General features: G+C 40.7%; 1 protein-coding gene across 2 annotated transcripts in view; it reads right to left on the reverse strand.

Moving 5' to 3' along the window:
* Positions 1-14,910, reverse strand: part of myo1ea (myosin IEa) — a 42,625-nt gene extending 27,715 nt beyond the window's left edge. For both annotated transcript variants that reach the window (XM_079997576.1, XM_079997575.1), the window contains exons 1-2: positions 14,688-14,910; positions 1,747-1,890 (exon numbers count right to left, since the gene is read on the reverse strand). In XM_079997576.1, coding sequence (XP_079853702.1) covers positions 1,747-1,890; positions 14,688-14,690 — 147 coding nt within the window. In that variant the 5' untranslated portion in view covers positions 14,691-14,910. The remainder of the gene's footprint in view (positions 1-1,746; positions 1,891-14,687) is intronic.
* Positions 14,911-16,341: the final 1,431 nt, after the last annotated feature.

Consider the following 16,341-nt stretch of genomic DNA (forward strand, 5'->3'; position numbering starts at 1 on the left):
ATATACAGTATCAGCAGCGAACCAGAAAGTCAAACATATGATTACTATTGCAAAATACATCTGTCCGTCTTCATTTGTTTAAAAACAGCATGACAGTGAATTTCACACACCAGTTGTTAGACAAAAGGATGACATAACCCATATATACAGTAGTTGGGATTACACATTTTTACAAGAAGACATTTTGGGAATTGGCTGTTGAGTAAGCCTTCGTGAGATTGGATGTTTACTACAGTGAACAGCGCAGCAGGGCAACATTGGAAGGCTTTTGACCTGGAGCTCAAACACTGGCCATAGCAAATAAAAGTCGTATTGTGGGTGGCCTCTAGTGACCCACAGCCCAATATACTTCTGGCTGAAAGATTCCAGTGTTGCTGCTATTCACTGACTCAAATCAAAAGGACTGACACAGAGGTTTCAAACTGCCGGCAGTTGCTAAACTTTGTAGCATTAAATACTGCCAGGACAAAGATGATGTTTATTTAATCATTTGGGCTGCCCCCAAATAGTCGATGAGAAGAGTGTTAGTCCACTAAGTTTTTCATTGGTCGCAGGAAAAAAAAACAAAAAAAACAACTCAGTTTGGGAGCTGTGCCTGGTCATGAAATTAACTGTAAAACCTATATGTCTGGACCATGAAACGGTAGAGGGCTTTTCATTTTAAACAAATTTGAACAAAAATGATCCCGGTCCGGGGACGGGGAAGGCGCAGCGAGTAACCAAGTCCTTGCTCCCGTGAAAGGTGTCTGATGAGTGGTCCCTAACGAGGGGACAGAGACACTGGAAAAACGATCTTCCGACGCCACATTGCAGTGCAGATTATGTCGCTATGTAATTTAAATGTGTACGTTAATAAAATAATGATAGGGCCTAATAAGTTTAACTGATGTAATGTTTAACCGGTGTAATTAACAGGCGGTTTGCTTTCGTGCGCGCAGCGCTTGTAAATTTCATTTATACTTTAAAGGCTGGTTATTAGCTTTTGTATTTATCTACAACGTAGAAAAGTGTTAACAATGTTTAGAAGATTATATCAGAATTATAACATTCTTTCTCAGCCCTGGAACTCAAACCATTTTCTGTTACCCCAAAAACATAAATTTAAGTAATTAAATGAATATCATAAACGTGCAACGATCAGTCGATTAATGGCTTGAACTGAAGACTAATAGTCCACCGGAACAATCTTGAGCCGAGGGCAGCCCTAGTAATCAACCACTTTGAGTTCATCTATTGCTACTCAGATGGGTTATTCGAAGCCTCCATCATTTCACACAAACAACTGTGAGGGAATTTTTTTTTTAAATCTGAACCTTGTTTCTATGACATGGATGTGTTTGTTTGCTGTCGTTTGATGCTGGCAGTTCCTATTTAACCCTGATCAAATATTAAAACGGTGATTAAAAAAAAAAAGGGTAGGGGAATTCATTTCTTGATTGTTCCCATTTACTGGACAGAATGTTTCTACCAAACCAGAGTAAACCCGATTAGTGTTTCATTTCAGTTTGGGGTAGTCCAGAGGGGAACAGGAGAGCTCCAGACAGGGCACAGAGAAGCTCTTTTCCCCTCTGCACACGTCACAGACTGCAGAGCGGTGGGAGGGCGTGTGCCTCAAACATCAGCCTATTACTCATAGCTGCTTAGAGCCTTTGAATGACTATTCAGCTATTCTGGGAATAGCATGAGTACGGAGGGACTCGGCTATTTCGCGACAGTGTGCAATCTGCGAACGAGAGGAAAGGATACAAAGATGTAGTCATCCATGTATCTCTTCTTGAGGTTGTCCACAATGGAATCCTCATTGATCTTGCTGAGCAGCACCATGTCATCGACTCCGCTGTGCTTGACATTGTGGCTCTGCCAGTGGTACCGGTAGTGCCCCCGGCTCCCCTGCAAAACAAACAGCATGAAATTAGTTTAGTTTATTGAGCTCAGAACTAGTAAATCCTTTTCCCCCTCAAATAACACATTAAATGAACTTGGAATGGACTGCGACACACTTAAAAACTGATTTCACTGGAGGCATTTAAAAAAAATGGATAAATTCTCATTGTGGTTATTTTAAAAGCTGAATTTTGTTTCTTCTGTTGTTTCTGACTCATAATAAAAGTTGGCACCGTTGCCTCATTGGTTTGTTTTCCTCATTGGGTTTCCAAGGTTTTATTAAATTAAGGATAATCTTCATTTCTAATCTTCACATACTCACTTCAGCAGATGGCCGACTGTGTTTTCACAGCATCGTAACAAAAAGAATACAAGATATATAGTACAAGTGCTGTGTGTGTGCTAAGGATATACAAAAATATGCTTTGACCAGACGCTACCTCTTTCTCCGTCGCTACATTCCTGCACTGTTTTAGCTGTGAGTGAGTCTCCAGGACGCTGAGGTCATTTATCATGCGCTTCTATGAGTCAGTGTCCTCTGGCTTCTGTGCCAGATCGAGTCTCTTTCTCTGGGATGGATGACCACTCAAACCCATACAGAACTGACCCAGAACGTTTGTCAACAGCGGACACATTAATGTACAGACTGATCGTCCCAGATTTTATTTTAAAATGTGGAACAAAGTAAAGGGGGGCAGAGAGGGATGAATGAAAAAGAGCAGGTTTGAAACCGAAGGATGCAGTCTGAAGTCCACAACTAACAATCCCACTGGAAAATAAAATAATACTGGAGCTTAAAACAAAACAAGTGGAAAGGTCCAATGATCAGTAATGCTGTAGATAAAGGAACTCCTAATTATCAAGTGTGCCTATATTTTTTATATACAAATTACAAAAGACCACTCACTTTTATTGACACAGTCATGGCATTAGATTCAATTCGATTTTGGAGATGTTAATAGATTCAGAGCGGACAAAAATGAAAATTTCCCCTTGGGAAACGCAGAGTTTTTCCGAGTTCCCATGAACGCAGCATCACTTCCTGCTTGGAGTGCTGCAGAGTGGCCACGTCTTTTAAAATAGTTTGCGGATGGCGTTGTTCTCTCGAATGGATAAAATAATAATAATAATAATAATAATAATAATAATAATAATAGAAAATGCTAAAATAGGTCGCCAAATATAAAGGCTGCCGTTAATATACTTGGGCCATCGCCCAAGTAAAGTCTATTTGTGGGAAACACTGGTATAACATCAGCTACTGCCATAAGTGAATGTCATCTTATTTGCAGATAGGATGATGGCGGTCAACAAGGCGAATATCGGCCGATGCCGTTGTACGGGCAGTAAATTGGTGCATCCCTACAGATAGTTTTAAATTATAGAGCCAGCTCCAATTACCATGTTTTACAAGTTTGGGGTGAAAGTATGGTATTCTTTTAGGCCTTTTGTATGTGTGAAAGGTACTTAGCAAGTAATGTTGTTCTTCAAGACAATATACGATGAAAGAGGAGGGAAAGACCAAACACCGAACTGGGCTGAGCTTCTACTGAGATGGACAATTATTTACATTCGTGACAGTCCTGAGTTATGTCTTCTACATGGTTTACAAGTGTAACACTTAGCGACCCATTTCCTCATGGGTAAGTGGGGACATCCATAACGGGTCAAAAGTTTTAGTTAGAAGCTGTTTTGGATCTCTTTAAAATGGATTTATGTTTATTAGTGTACAAAGGTCTCCGTCTTTTCGTTCAAAGCAAATCGGACAATCCCGACTACTAACTATTGTCTGAATGAATGAGATGCATCACGTGTCGTCATCAAACTGTGCACTGAACAATGAGGCTGCGTTCTACTACGTCCACCAGCGGGCCAGACAAGTCTATTCAGGGTCACACGTTTAACGGTACAAAATTTCCGACACTGACAAACCTTTTTTTATAGACTGAGTCAAAGCACAGTCTTTTTAATCCTCCTGACTCCCACAGCGTCACACTGAACTGCAAAACTCATGATTGCTGACAAATGCCCACAACGAAAGAATTTGCCAATGAAAGAATTTGGCTGAACTTTTGTTCTACAAAGAAAATCTCAGTTGAGGACAGAAATTGCACACCACAGAGACCTAAAGGGGTTGCTAGTGTCGGTTATCTGTATCTCGTATGCCAATAAAAACATTTAAAAAAGAAAAAAATTCTGGTTTTAATGCGCTTCACATCTTAAAACTTAAATCCAGTTTTGCTGTTCCTGATGCTATCCCTGGTTCCTGGTCGCTTTTCTTTTCGGGGGACCTTTAGCGAGGACTTGCTTAATTAAACTAATTAAAGCAAATAAAGAAAACACTGTGCCAAGATAAAAAACAAAACAAAGCCACATGCTGTATTTAACCTCTCCTTGCCATGTTTGGCGTGAATAAGCCAAGAGGGAGAGGAATGCAGAAAAAAAACAAACCTCTGAATGTCAACTATTTACAGAATTGCGTCACCTCGTCTGAACCTAACCTAGGTAATCAAGACAAGATGACCATGAACGCATTGTCAATTTACAACAAGATGCCTTGGAGGCTCCCGGTGCAACCACAGTCCTCTGCTTGTGGGCCACTGAACAGAAACTCTGGAGATACTGAGGGCTGAGCTCCGTACTTCGTAGCACGTTGATGGTGGAAGTGGAGGGAGGGAAGAAGGTTTATTACTTAATCATAGCCTACAGTTTTCTCATTGGTCACCAGGTTTTACTTGTATTCGTCCGGTCCTAGTCACCACTTGTTATCATTTGCATCATCCTTGAATAGTTTCCCACAGCAATAATTATTTTATGTCTATGTTCTCTACGTTCTGTGTTCTATGTCCTCCAACCATTTCACCTGTCATTTTTTTGATGCAAATAAACTGAAACCTGACTATGAACCTGCAGTATTATCGATTACCATTAAAAAGCATGGCATAAATAATCGTTACGAACAAATAGCTATACTATATCTAGCCATTTTTGTGGTAAATTTCTCTTCCTTGACCGTGTTTTTTTCTGACAGTGAGCTGAACTTCAAACTTTATCACTTTATTTCAGAAGAAAAAAAAAAAAAAAAGGGCTGCTCTGGCTCTATGAGGGAGGTTTCAGAGTGCACACATGCACATACTGTACACTCCCAATTCCCAGTGGGGGACACCTGTGGGAGGACTGGAGTCTGCTGTAACAACACCAACACCATGGAACCACCATCGACTTCCCTTCAGCACATCATAGCAGCTTTCTAGACCATGTCTTTCAAAACAGACCGGGCCAAAATGACTACTGTAATAGTTGTGTAGGAAAAAATTCAGTGTAAAAACTCCACTAGAGGATGTTTGCTTTAGTTTGCTATAATAGTCCTCTGTCAATTGCTGTCCAGAAAAAACAACAACAGTAATCAGTTCTTTACAACTTAAATTTCACTCAACCCTTTGTCTGCAATTTAGAGGAATTTTTGCATCCGTCCCTAATCCATAAGCACAAGCTTTCCCTTCATGCAAATACCATGGCCATATATGGAGAGTGCTGAGCAAAGCCACGCTCAGGACAGGAAATGGCTGGGTTTGATTCAATATCAAAAGCGGCACTCCCCGCCCCCCCCTCTTTTCTCTCTGCCATGCCAATTTCCTTTCCAACTCCAGATTTGACACAGAGCCTACCATGTGTTGGACTGCATCTCAGAGTCCTCCAGAGCGGGAGAATAGAAGAAGAAGAAAGACTTCCCTTCCATATATACAATTATGACCAAAATAAGTAATATAATAGCGCAGAACCAAAGACTTGAGGAATCATATTTGAAACCTATTACAAAGCCAAAATTCATAGAAAAGAATGTGGCAAAACTGATGGGTATATAAAGTATATAAAGTAGAAGACAAGTCAGACCTTTGGAGATTGTTTGCGCTTTCTGCACAAATATGTTCTCCTGGAAAATTAGTGGAAAGGCCCAGAAGGAGTAAAGTGTCAATATTTGTTTTTGAAAGAACAAATAACAATCCTACCGACTGTAGGAAGTCTACACCTGTTGGGGAGACCATATCTCGCAGTTCATTGACATAACACACCTTGTCTTATTGTGTCGGAGGATCAAGGAGAAATTCAGAGCAGAAAGAAGAGCGGAACCTTTTCGGGAGCTGCATCTCGTCCCGTTGAACTTGAAAGCGGGGGAAGTGTTTTTCTAAACGGAAGTGGGTATGTTTACATTGCTACAACTTTACGGACAGTGTCCATCACAGGATTCACAAACACATAATGTACTACTCGTTGTCGTTACACACACACACACACACACACACACACACACACACACACACACACACACACACACACACACACACACACACACACACACACACACACACACACACACACACACACACACACACACACACACACACACAAAGAAATGCATACTATATTCTTGCAGACATCTGTGGCAAATAGACAAAAGATTCAGACCTGATACAAGCAGCTTTCCATAATTACCAATGCCGCACACAGTCAGATCTAGTGATTGAAAAGAAACACATTCCAAAAGTGTTTGGAGGAAGAAAAAAAGTTAACTCACATAATTATCGAAATATCGTAACTTTTTTTTTTTTACTCAACACACGCACAGAATATATTTATATTGTATTTGAATACATGTGAGTCTATTTTTTAATACTTGGCTAAATTGCATTTTTTGGATTCTACAATATATTTCTTGAAATAAAACTTTGGAAGGAGTGATGGTGAGTACTATCTTGCATGATTAATGGTGCATTCGCTTGGCTTTCAGTTGTTTTACAGGGTATCCCTTGATGGACTGCAGTTAGTGCAAAATTACATTTATGGCACTTTTTAAGTTGCTTCAGCCACTTTACAAAAATGACACTTTATTCATTCAGTCCTACACTCAGTCAAACACTTACACTGTGCCATGCGGAGGGACAACCAGCTTGTTGGCAGCAGTTAGGTGCCAAGTGTCTTGCTCAAAGCTACTTTAACACTTTATACCACGACTCCCAGCAGCAGAGGAATCAAACCAGACACCCTTCAATTACCAGACAACCTGCTAGCAGTTATTGATAAGTTACTGAGTGCAAAACCATTGCATTACATTGTAATATTGAATCCAAAAATTAAAATGAGTGAAGTGCATAACGACATTTTTTTTATAAATTGGCACCTAAGAATTGTGGTCAAATTCTCCACAACAAACTGGAACATAATAGCTTCCTTCCATGTTTTGAGGGAGGTGAATGGTCATTAGGGTCACTGCAAATTGAAAACACACACACACACACACACACACACACACACACACACACACACACACACACACACACACACACACACACACACACACACACACACACACACACACACACACACACACACACACACACACACCCCTACTGTAAGGTGCTAGTGAAAAGTCCCAGATGGTGCTGGACCTTGATTACATCATGGTTCCAAGTGCAGGGGCCTGTTGTTTGATGTGGACGTTCCACCCCTGGGTACACATACAGCCGGGCAGCGGAGAGCCGTGACCTACGCCAAGCCCGACAAACCTCACCAGACTTGGACGAACGAAAGTCTCGCCAGTCAAAACACATCATCCGAGCTGGTCTGGGTTTCCCAACTAGACAATAAAAACTCCGTATTAATGCAAAAACAGTAAGCCAAAAGCATTGGAAACAGCTTCTGCCATCCCGGATCTCAGCTTTGGAAATATGAGTTACGCTGACCAAAGCGTTCCACTGTTGTTCTGAGAACCATAAACACCTGCACATGGAGCAGAGTGTTAAATGGATGAGGACAATGAGACTCTCAAGGTATTTCAATTTCACTTGGTGTACTTCATCGCACGGGCAAAGCGGCATTGGAAGTGTCGACTCGCCTTCAACGAGGACAGTGTCATCATTTATTTAGACTGACATGCCTATTCCTCTTCTGCTACCTTTCCTGCACCATTACTGTATGTGTGTTGACTTTATGTGCAGACATGAATACAAAGGTGTTCAGAAAGTAAAATAAGGAGGGGTGTGGTGGTTTTTTTTGTTTTTTTTTCCCTGGCCTTTTGTTGCGTAAGCAGCCGCTGGCTACCTGGTTGAGGTAGTGCTGAGCCTGCAGTGCAGCGCTCTCCACCAGGAGTATTTGGTTTCCAAGGAGACAATGTGACCGTGTGTAAACCAAGACAGGAGCACATTCAACTTCTTTTGCAACATTTTCCTTCGTCCAAATATAGACTTGAGAGCTCATGCTTTTTATTATCAGTAATCCAACCAAGTTTGCTGAAATAGATGACGTTGTCAAAGAGACCGTAACTGAGATATAATATAAAAGACTTTGGGGTTTGGGGTGGGGTGCAAAAGAAAACCAAGACAAGGAGCATTTTACAATGGAGGCCAGAGTATTTTACTGACTGAGTGTAAACAAACCATTTCGAGCGGTTGCTCATTCATAGACACGGTTTCCTGTGCAAGAACGCAGTCGGGCATGCTCTCAAGTTTCAGTCATTCAAATATGAACTCGTCCAACTAGGAAGCTAAACCATGCAAATACCTTATTTATACTTTGGAACAAAACAAAAAAGCCATTACAGTTATCATCTATTCTTAAAGTAGAACCCAACAGCCAGGTGAACCAAACCACAAGAGAAGTGGCAGGGCCAATTTACACACTGTAAAATAGCAGGGTGGGCTGGTTCTCACACATTTTTGATCTTGGTGGTATACAGAATATGAACAATCTTCAAAAAAAACAAAAAACAAAACAAAAAAAAACCATTCCATCTGGGATACCATGTACTGTATATAGCACACACTGCAGGTCCACTTGTAGTTCTTCCAACAATGGCAAATGCCAACATCTGCTGGGAAATACTCCTCCAATGATTCAGGAATGTTGTGAAGCCCTCTCTGATATTCTGTGTTTTTCCATTACTTTTAACGTAAAAAGCAACTCGGGATTAAAACTCAAAAGGTGGTTGCATTACTCCTTCGCCCATCAACACTGAAAGAAATTAATAGGCACATTAAGGAGTACTGGAGATAATCACATATACAAACGCAAATATAAGGAATAATATCTTTCCAGTGGGTTAACAATTCGCCAGTATTCCTAATAGTCGTTTTATTTCCTTGTTTTACACGTTGACCTTAATTGCCTCAATCTTCTCCGAAGTTCAAAAAACTCCACAAATGTCACAGATGTTTCATTTAACTTGATAATAAAAACTCCAGTAGCAGATCAAGGGTTGACATTTCCCACAATTTAGGCGATCAGAGGCGTGGGTAGCATTTTTAACGAGCCGGTTGCCAAGAGAGAAGTTAACTGCTGGAGTCAAACGCCTGGTATCTTCGAGACGACTTCCAGCTGAATGAATGAGGCTTCAGCCAGAAGCAGCCGGGGCTTACAGTCTGCACTAATTGCCCCATTAAAAGATATACAAAACATTGGACGTCTCTGGCCCCGCTGGAGTGGTGCTAAAAGAAAAATAAAGGAAAGGGCAGTGCTGAAGAACACACATGGCCCCATTAGAATGTTATTGTTGTTGTGGTGCAAGGTTGAGATTACAGAAGTTATAGTGGAAAAAAAATAATAATAAAAAAATCACTTAACGAAAGAAGTCTACGTGGAAGCTTGCAGTAATGAACACTGCCAAGAGCATAATATTTGTGGAAAGGATTGTTGAGGGATAGTAAATCCACAGGAAACTATAAACAAATTGTTAAAATAGTGATTTGGGAAAAAGCAACATGTTGTTGATATCAGTGCTGTTGTTGAAAAAAAATAAAATAATCTAAACTCAAACCAGTAGTGTGTTTACCCAGCGATATTTGTATATTCTATGTTGAAATAACAGAAGCAGGGACGAGCTCATTTGTCATCTGTAAATGTTCTTAAAATTTAAGCCCTAAAAACTTCACCTTTACTTCACTCCTTTGGATGCATTTCCTAAACAAACTAGATGAATGCATCAATAAATAAACGATGTTTCTTTTTTTCAATATTATTCATTTTTTTAATAATTCATAATCTGTTGAGAATTCTTTGATCATTTTGATTACTTGACAGTAAAAAAAATAAAAAATAAATTCTGGGTTGTTTTCTCTGAAAGATCTTCTACAAAGGGGAACAGAATTAATGGGAGGTTCATTTTGGGTTTCATATGTCTGTCGTGTATCACAATGAAAAATAAACAGGTTGGGGATTTGCTATTTCAGTTGTCTTACTTTCTTCTCCCATCACATTTCTCATCGGGATGCATGCATAACGTCATGCAACCATATAACCCTATTTCCATTGTAGGAATATAATGCGTCAGTGAGGATTCTGTGAAAAGGGAAGTAGGGTGAAAACAATAGTAACCTGGTGGACAAGCAGCCTCTGAGCAAATAAGGCCTGATAAGGTCTCCATTGGATCCACAAAAAAAACACTTGTTCCCCAAGTAACAGCACAGCTGGAGTGACCTTGTTCCATTACAGTGCCATGGAGGAAGTAACACATGCAAATAGAAGTTTATGGCAGGCCATAAAGAGCCGAGAACCAAAATAAGTCAAGATGAATGTTTGTTAAAGTTGTACCAGCACAGATTATAACATAATATTATGACATATTTCACTTCTAATTATGAAAGCTGAAAGAGCAATAGTAAAACCAGGCAACCTTTTGACCATATTAATATGAGGGCAGAGGTTAAAAATGCCAAGATTTGTAAAGGTGGACAATTTGACATTTTTATATCACAGACACTGCCATACCAAAGGCTTTTGGTGCATTCAAGCCATAAAATACCATGTACTCAAGTCACGCTTGGTCGCATGAAGGTTAGCTTACAGAAACCCTGGAGGCTATACAGCCAAAAATACATTGGAATTGTAATTTATTAATAAAAATGTGAAACTGTTTCAAACAGACATCCTTAAAACCGCTTAATTCATTCAAACTGACAAGAATGTAATAAGCATTGCCTCTGGACGATGTGAAAACAGACACACAGGTTACATGATAAACCCGGAGCAGTTTAATTATTGGCCAAACAAAACCGCGTGAACCTGATCTGGGTGAAAACAGGGTGGTGCTGTCACACAGTCGCACTGCAGCAGGTTCAGGGCCCTGATATAGACACTGGCTTGACCATCTACTCCTCCTCCGTCACTGTGTACTTTGGAAACATTTTCTAGAGCCTACTCTGACAAATAGTACATCGAGGGGGGACGTCTCCATTTCTTGTTGTTGTAGAGACGAGACAAAATGTCAGGAAAAGCCAGACTCCATCACTAGAGGAGCGCTTACAGTTTAAATACACCAAACAAAATGAGGTCAATATAAAGTATAATGGTTGGCCCAGATCCGAACACTTTAGTTATCCAGAATCCAGACAGATCGGTTTGGGTTTACAAGGATATTCAAGGTAGACAACAAGTTAAGGATTCAAGAAAATAATTGGTTGTGAAATTGAGGAATCCCTGAAAATGTTTAGCAAAACAGTACACAACATTGATGCAATAGGTACATTTTGTATAATAGTCAGTTTCTACCAAATCCAAGCAATAAATATCAATTGATTTTGCCTTGATTATATGTCAGAATTAAGAATTTCAAAAAAGAAAAATATGGCAACACAATGGTTGGGAATAACATCTGATTGTCCCCATACATTTTTAAATGTTTGGTGTTTGGTTCATTTTTTGATGACGCCATTTGTAAACAAAAAAGTTTGCAAAGTAGTGATTAAGATAAATCAAATCATCATACATGTCGCATCTGATATCAAAGTTAATTATGCCAAATGATGTCCTCTCCAAAAATGAAGGAATATTACAGCAAACTGTCCCCCAAGTGCAAAATAAATTCAATATTATTACCCTTCCCTGCATCACCTCCTGATACCTCATTCATTCATCAAATATTGCAGTTTCAGCACAGCGTCGGTATTAGGGGGTTAATATTAATATTAATATTAATCTCACAATTCCTTCACCTAATGTTGTGTGTTTTTATGCTTAATTCTTGGTTATTTTAGCTTTTAAATCTCAAAATCCTCGAGAATGATGCGGGAGACACTACAGACTCATAATGCAAATAATATCTATGTTTATATTAAATACAAATAAATGAGGAGAAAGTGATTATATGAATTTCACATTCACCAAAATCTCATGAGTGAAAATATGTTTGTTATGGACACCAGCAAGGTTTGAAATGATGCAAAATGAAACGTGTGTACGGTTACTGAACCACAGTGACACGCTTAACGAGTTCCCCAGGTCCGCAGACTGGATGTTCATCCTGTTTTTAGAGCGAGGGCTAAAATTCCTTTGCAAATCTCTTCAACAGTGATGGGTTTGGAAAAGTAGCAACAGCTTTGAAATGGGGGTGGGGGTGGGGGGTGTGCGTGTGTGTGTGTGTGTGTGTGTGGGGGGGGGGGGTTACTGGGTATGCACCTCCCCGTAGAAGAAGCTAATTCAAACCATCTGTTGTCATACTGACTTACTTTTCAGCATCTGGCAGGGAAGGAGGCCATGATCCATGGCGCTATTCCATACAGGCAGTACAACAGACTGCTATTTTCCCCTCTTTCTGAATAACAGGGCACCCTCGCCTCGTCACAGCGGCCACGCACTTACGGCTCCACCGCGTCTCCCTGACACCGTCTTTCCAAAAAGGTGTGAGACAGGTACAGGCGGCTGACCCCAAGGTCTGAGTTGGCAAAAAAAATTGCACCTATCAATTCCTGAAACAAGTCTGGTTTTCTTACGGTGTTGAGGCTTTTCCTCGATTCCTCCCGAAACACCCTGAGTTCAGTTTGGTAGACCAGTCATTTCGAGAGAGTTTGGACGATACACCACCATCATTAAGGTTACCTCACAAGAAGGAACGCACTCTGAAATTAGAGGAAGCATGTAAAGGTATGCTGCATCTGGGTTCACTGAACAAATACCGAAGATCGTATTTATAAAGGGTTTTGGGTACCTGTCTTTTAAATATATTGTCAGATAATTATTGTTAAATTTGTTATCTGTATTCATTTGTGATTCTAACTTCTGACTAAAGTGCAAGTACACTGTACTGTATGGCCGTAAATTATGTAAAACGTTGGTCCATAACTTCTGCCTCTGTGAACCAGATGAGCAGGTTCCGTTCTGAGTATGCAGACAATCTCACAGTGAAAATGGGCTATCTAGAATACACATTATTTGTGCCAATCAAACCACGATGGCTGTATTTCAGATGTCCAAAACACATATTAATCAGCATCCATGTATATAGATCTGGGTAACGTTTAAATGTTTTAATTCTGGTACCTAGGCAATGCTTTTTGGACAACAAATACTGAGTGAAAGATCATATACTATTGGAAAATAAACACATCTCTGGCAAGTTTAAAACCTCCCTTTCCCCCAAAATATGAGGACAGGACACCTTTACCGTTATTGTACAAAACCTTTCTTTAATTTATGTATGAGATAAGATTAACTACATTATGTAGGTATTGAAATCTGGTATCTGCTGTCACAGGACTTTCTGGTACACACGTATCAGTGACATTGGTTTGATATATATTAAAAAAAACCATATTGTGATGCCTAACCCTATGTTAAGAACCTCATATATTCAAGAAAGTTAACACTACCCTTCATGACCCCTGGATGAAAAGAAAAAGACATATTCTATCAGTCGAGAAGTTGTGTTGTACAGATAAATAAACTTTCAACCAGTTTTTGCCTCCATCATCAAACAGCAATGGTCCGACTGTAGAGAGTGAAGAGGTTGTCAATCTACGAAGGAGGGCGACCACACAAGCTCCTCTGTGACGAGCCCAAGGCGTGTCTGTCTACTGCAGGGAATGCACCAGGAAAAACCTGTATGTACCTACAGCACCAGCATATCTCAAAGGAAGCGCAGGCGCGCACGCACACACACACACACACACACACACACACACACACACACACACACACACACACACACACACACACACACACACACACACACACCTGTTCAAAGAGTAACCGGTTATTTAATTGAAAGGGGTGGTAGTGGTGATGGTGGTGTTGCACCTGATGCACCCGAGTGTTTTTGGTATTGATAAATGTCTACCTAGAAGCCATTCGTTACATATTCATTATGCATGGGATAAAAATCCTACAATGAATGAGCAGGTCTGGGACTGTGTTCAGTGACTGGAAAAGGACCATGTCAAAAAGTCACTGACTCCAGGACTGGAATAACAGAGTGAGGCTGATGGGCTGTACAACGAGAGAGAGAGAGAGAGAGAGAGAGAGAGAGAGAGAGAGAGAGAGAGGAGAGAGGGATGCACAGAGGGAAGAGGACATACTGACGACCAGCGTCTGCAAACAGTGGGAACCAAGTCCAAATAACCCGCACAGTCCTCCTACACGTGATCTTGGAAATGATGCGTAAACTGAGACCAGCCTCTCTGTGTGAGTTTCACATAGATGGACGGATGGATCACATGAACAGAAACTGGCATCGTGAGAATCCAGGCGGTAGAAGGTGGATATTATAAAAAGACAACAACAGAAACCATTATGAACTGGCATTCGTGAAAATGTCGCTCGGGGTTGGGATTAAAAAAAAATTATAATAATCAAAATAAATTACAAAATAAATACCAAAAAACGATAAATTCATAAATAAATAAAGAAAGACATATTGGTCGAAATGATAGAATTTTATAATATTTATTTAATATGTTCTCCTAACAAAAACAAAACAAAACAAAAAAAGCTGAAGAGATCACCGGGCAACGATACAGATTCGTCTCAGTGTCACTCACCATCTTCTCCGTTGAGCGGCGGCGTCTCTCCCCCCCTTTTGTATCCGACCCGTCAAAACGGCACTTTCCAGAACGTTTGACAAAATCTACCCAAGTTCGAGGCCAGTAGCCCCCCGGAGCCCCAAGATAAAATCCAAGACTCGGGCGCCCTCACATTCTGGGCTCCGTGCGGGCGGTTCGGCGGCTCCTCGCTACGGGGCGAGAGGGAAGAAGCGGCGCAGTGTTGATGTTTCAACCGCAAACTTGGCGTAACTGAGGGAGCAGCCTCGTCGACCATATATGGAAAGCAGCTCCGCGACGTCATCCGGGGGAACGGGGGAAAGGGTCGACCAATCGGATTCGCGAGGCGTCGGCGCGGTTTTGCATATTCACGAGTTGTTTGACAGCGCGAAAGGGCCAATTGGGCATGCGCAGTGGGTGTCCACGACAACGCGGAACGACAACAACGAAGTACTCAGGCCGCCACACAAGAGGTACAAATAGCCTGACACAAATGGCCCTATTCGCTCGATTTTGAAAGTACCATACTGCCATCCCTGTTTCAGTATAAGTATACAAATATTTGCTCTCAAATGTACTGAAAGTATTCATCGTAAAAGTACTTGTCATGGAAACGGTACGGGTGATGTCGCAGTCAAGAAAATGGACCTAATGACAAATCCTGAATCAGCAGTTTGAGAGATCCAGCACATTATTCAATACAGATAAAAAAAAAACAATACAAACGTAACGGCTGCTAGAAATGTAGTGGAGTAAAAGTACAGATATTTGCCAGTTACGTCATCCCAATGGAGAGCATTATAGTTGATTCAAGGCCTTTGCTAATTGGCAGTTATATCCCCATTTCCATGCAACTGGCACCCTCCGCAGCCAACTAATAAAACAAATTACCAAATCGGATTTTAAAAGGCTTGAGAAAATTTTCATTTGATGTAAAGTCCATCATTCAAAAGTTTCTCCCACATGTCACGGGCAGAACACCTGACCGCGTTGAAGTTTTTTATTTTCTTCCAGCTAGCGGAATTAAAAATTCGGTAAGGTAATCCCTGCAAAGACGTTTCACCGTCTTACGTGTTACACAATACGGCTAATTGTTATTTTCGGATTTCACCAATAGCTGTTCGTAAATGTGTCCCTTTTAAAACCCGAATGTAATGGAAAAACAAAGGAATTGTGTTTTTTGGCACTGTGGACTATCACAAAACAGGTTTTAAATGGCCTATTTGGCAACAATGGTAAAAGTAATATCTGAGCGTCACCTTGGCCCTTGTGCAGCCTAGATAATACGCTCCAAGGTCAAGGGCTCAAGCCTATGTTGTTCTTGCATTTTGACAAATGCTGTTTGATTGTTTGTTTAAACATTTACTGGTTCCGTTTCAAACATGGGCAAAGTAATCCCTTGGCATAGGCGTCCAACAGTTATTTAAATTCAGGGTGAGGATTGGAGTGATGTTGGTTAGGTAGGGACTCTGGGTGTAACCTGTCTAACAGGCTGCTGATGACTTTGTACTGTACATATCGTGCTGGTAGTTGAAGGTAAGACATCATTTGGATAATGGTTCCCCCTGCTGGTCTGTTTAATCAAGGGCCGCAACGTCCTCGCCGTGAAACCAAACCTCACCTTTTAATGAGGCCGTTTCTGCACAAAGATAAC

The sequence above is a fragment of the Zeus faber genome, assembly GCF_960531495.2.
Source record: "Zeus faber genome assembly, chromosome: 3".
In the NCBI taxonomy this organism is placed as follows: Eukaryota; Metazoa; Chordata; class Actinopteri; order Zeiformes; family Zeidae; genus Zeus; species Zeus faber.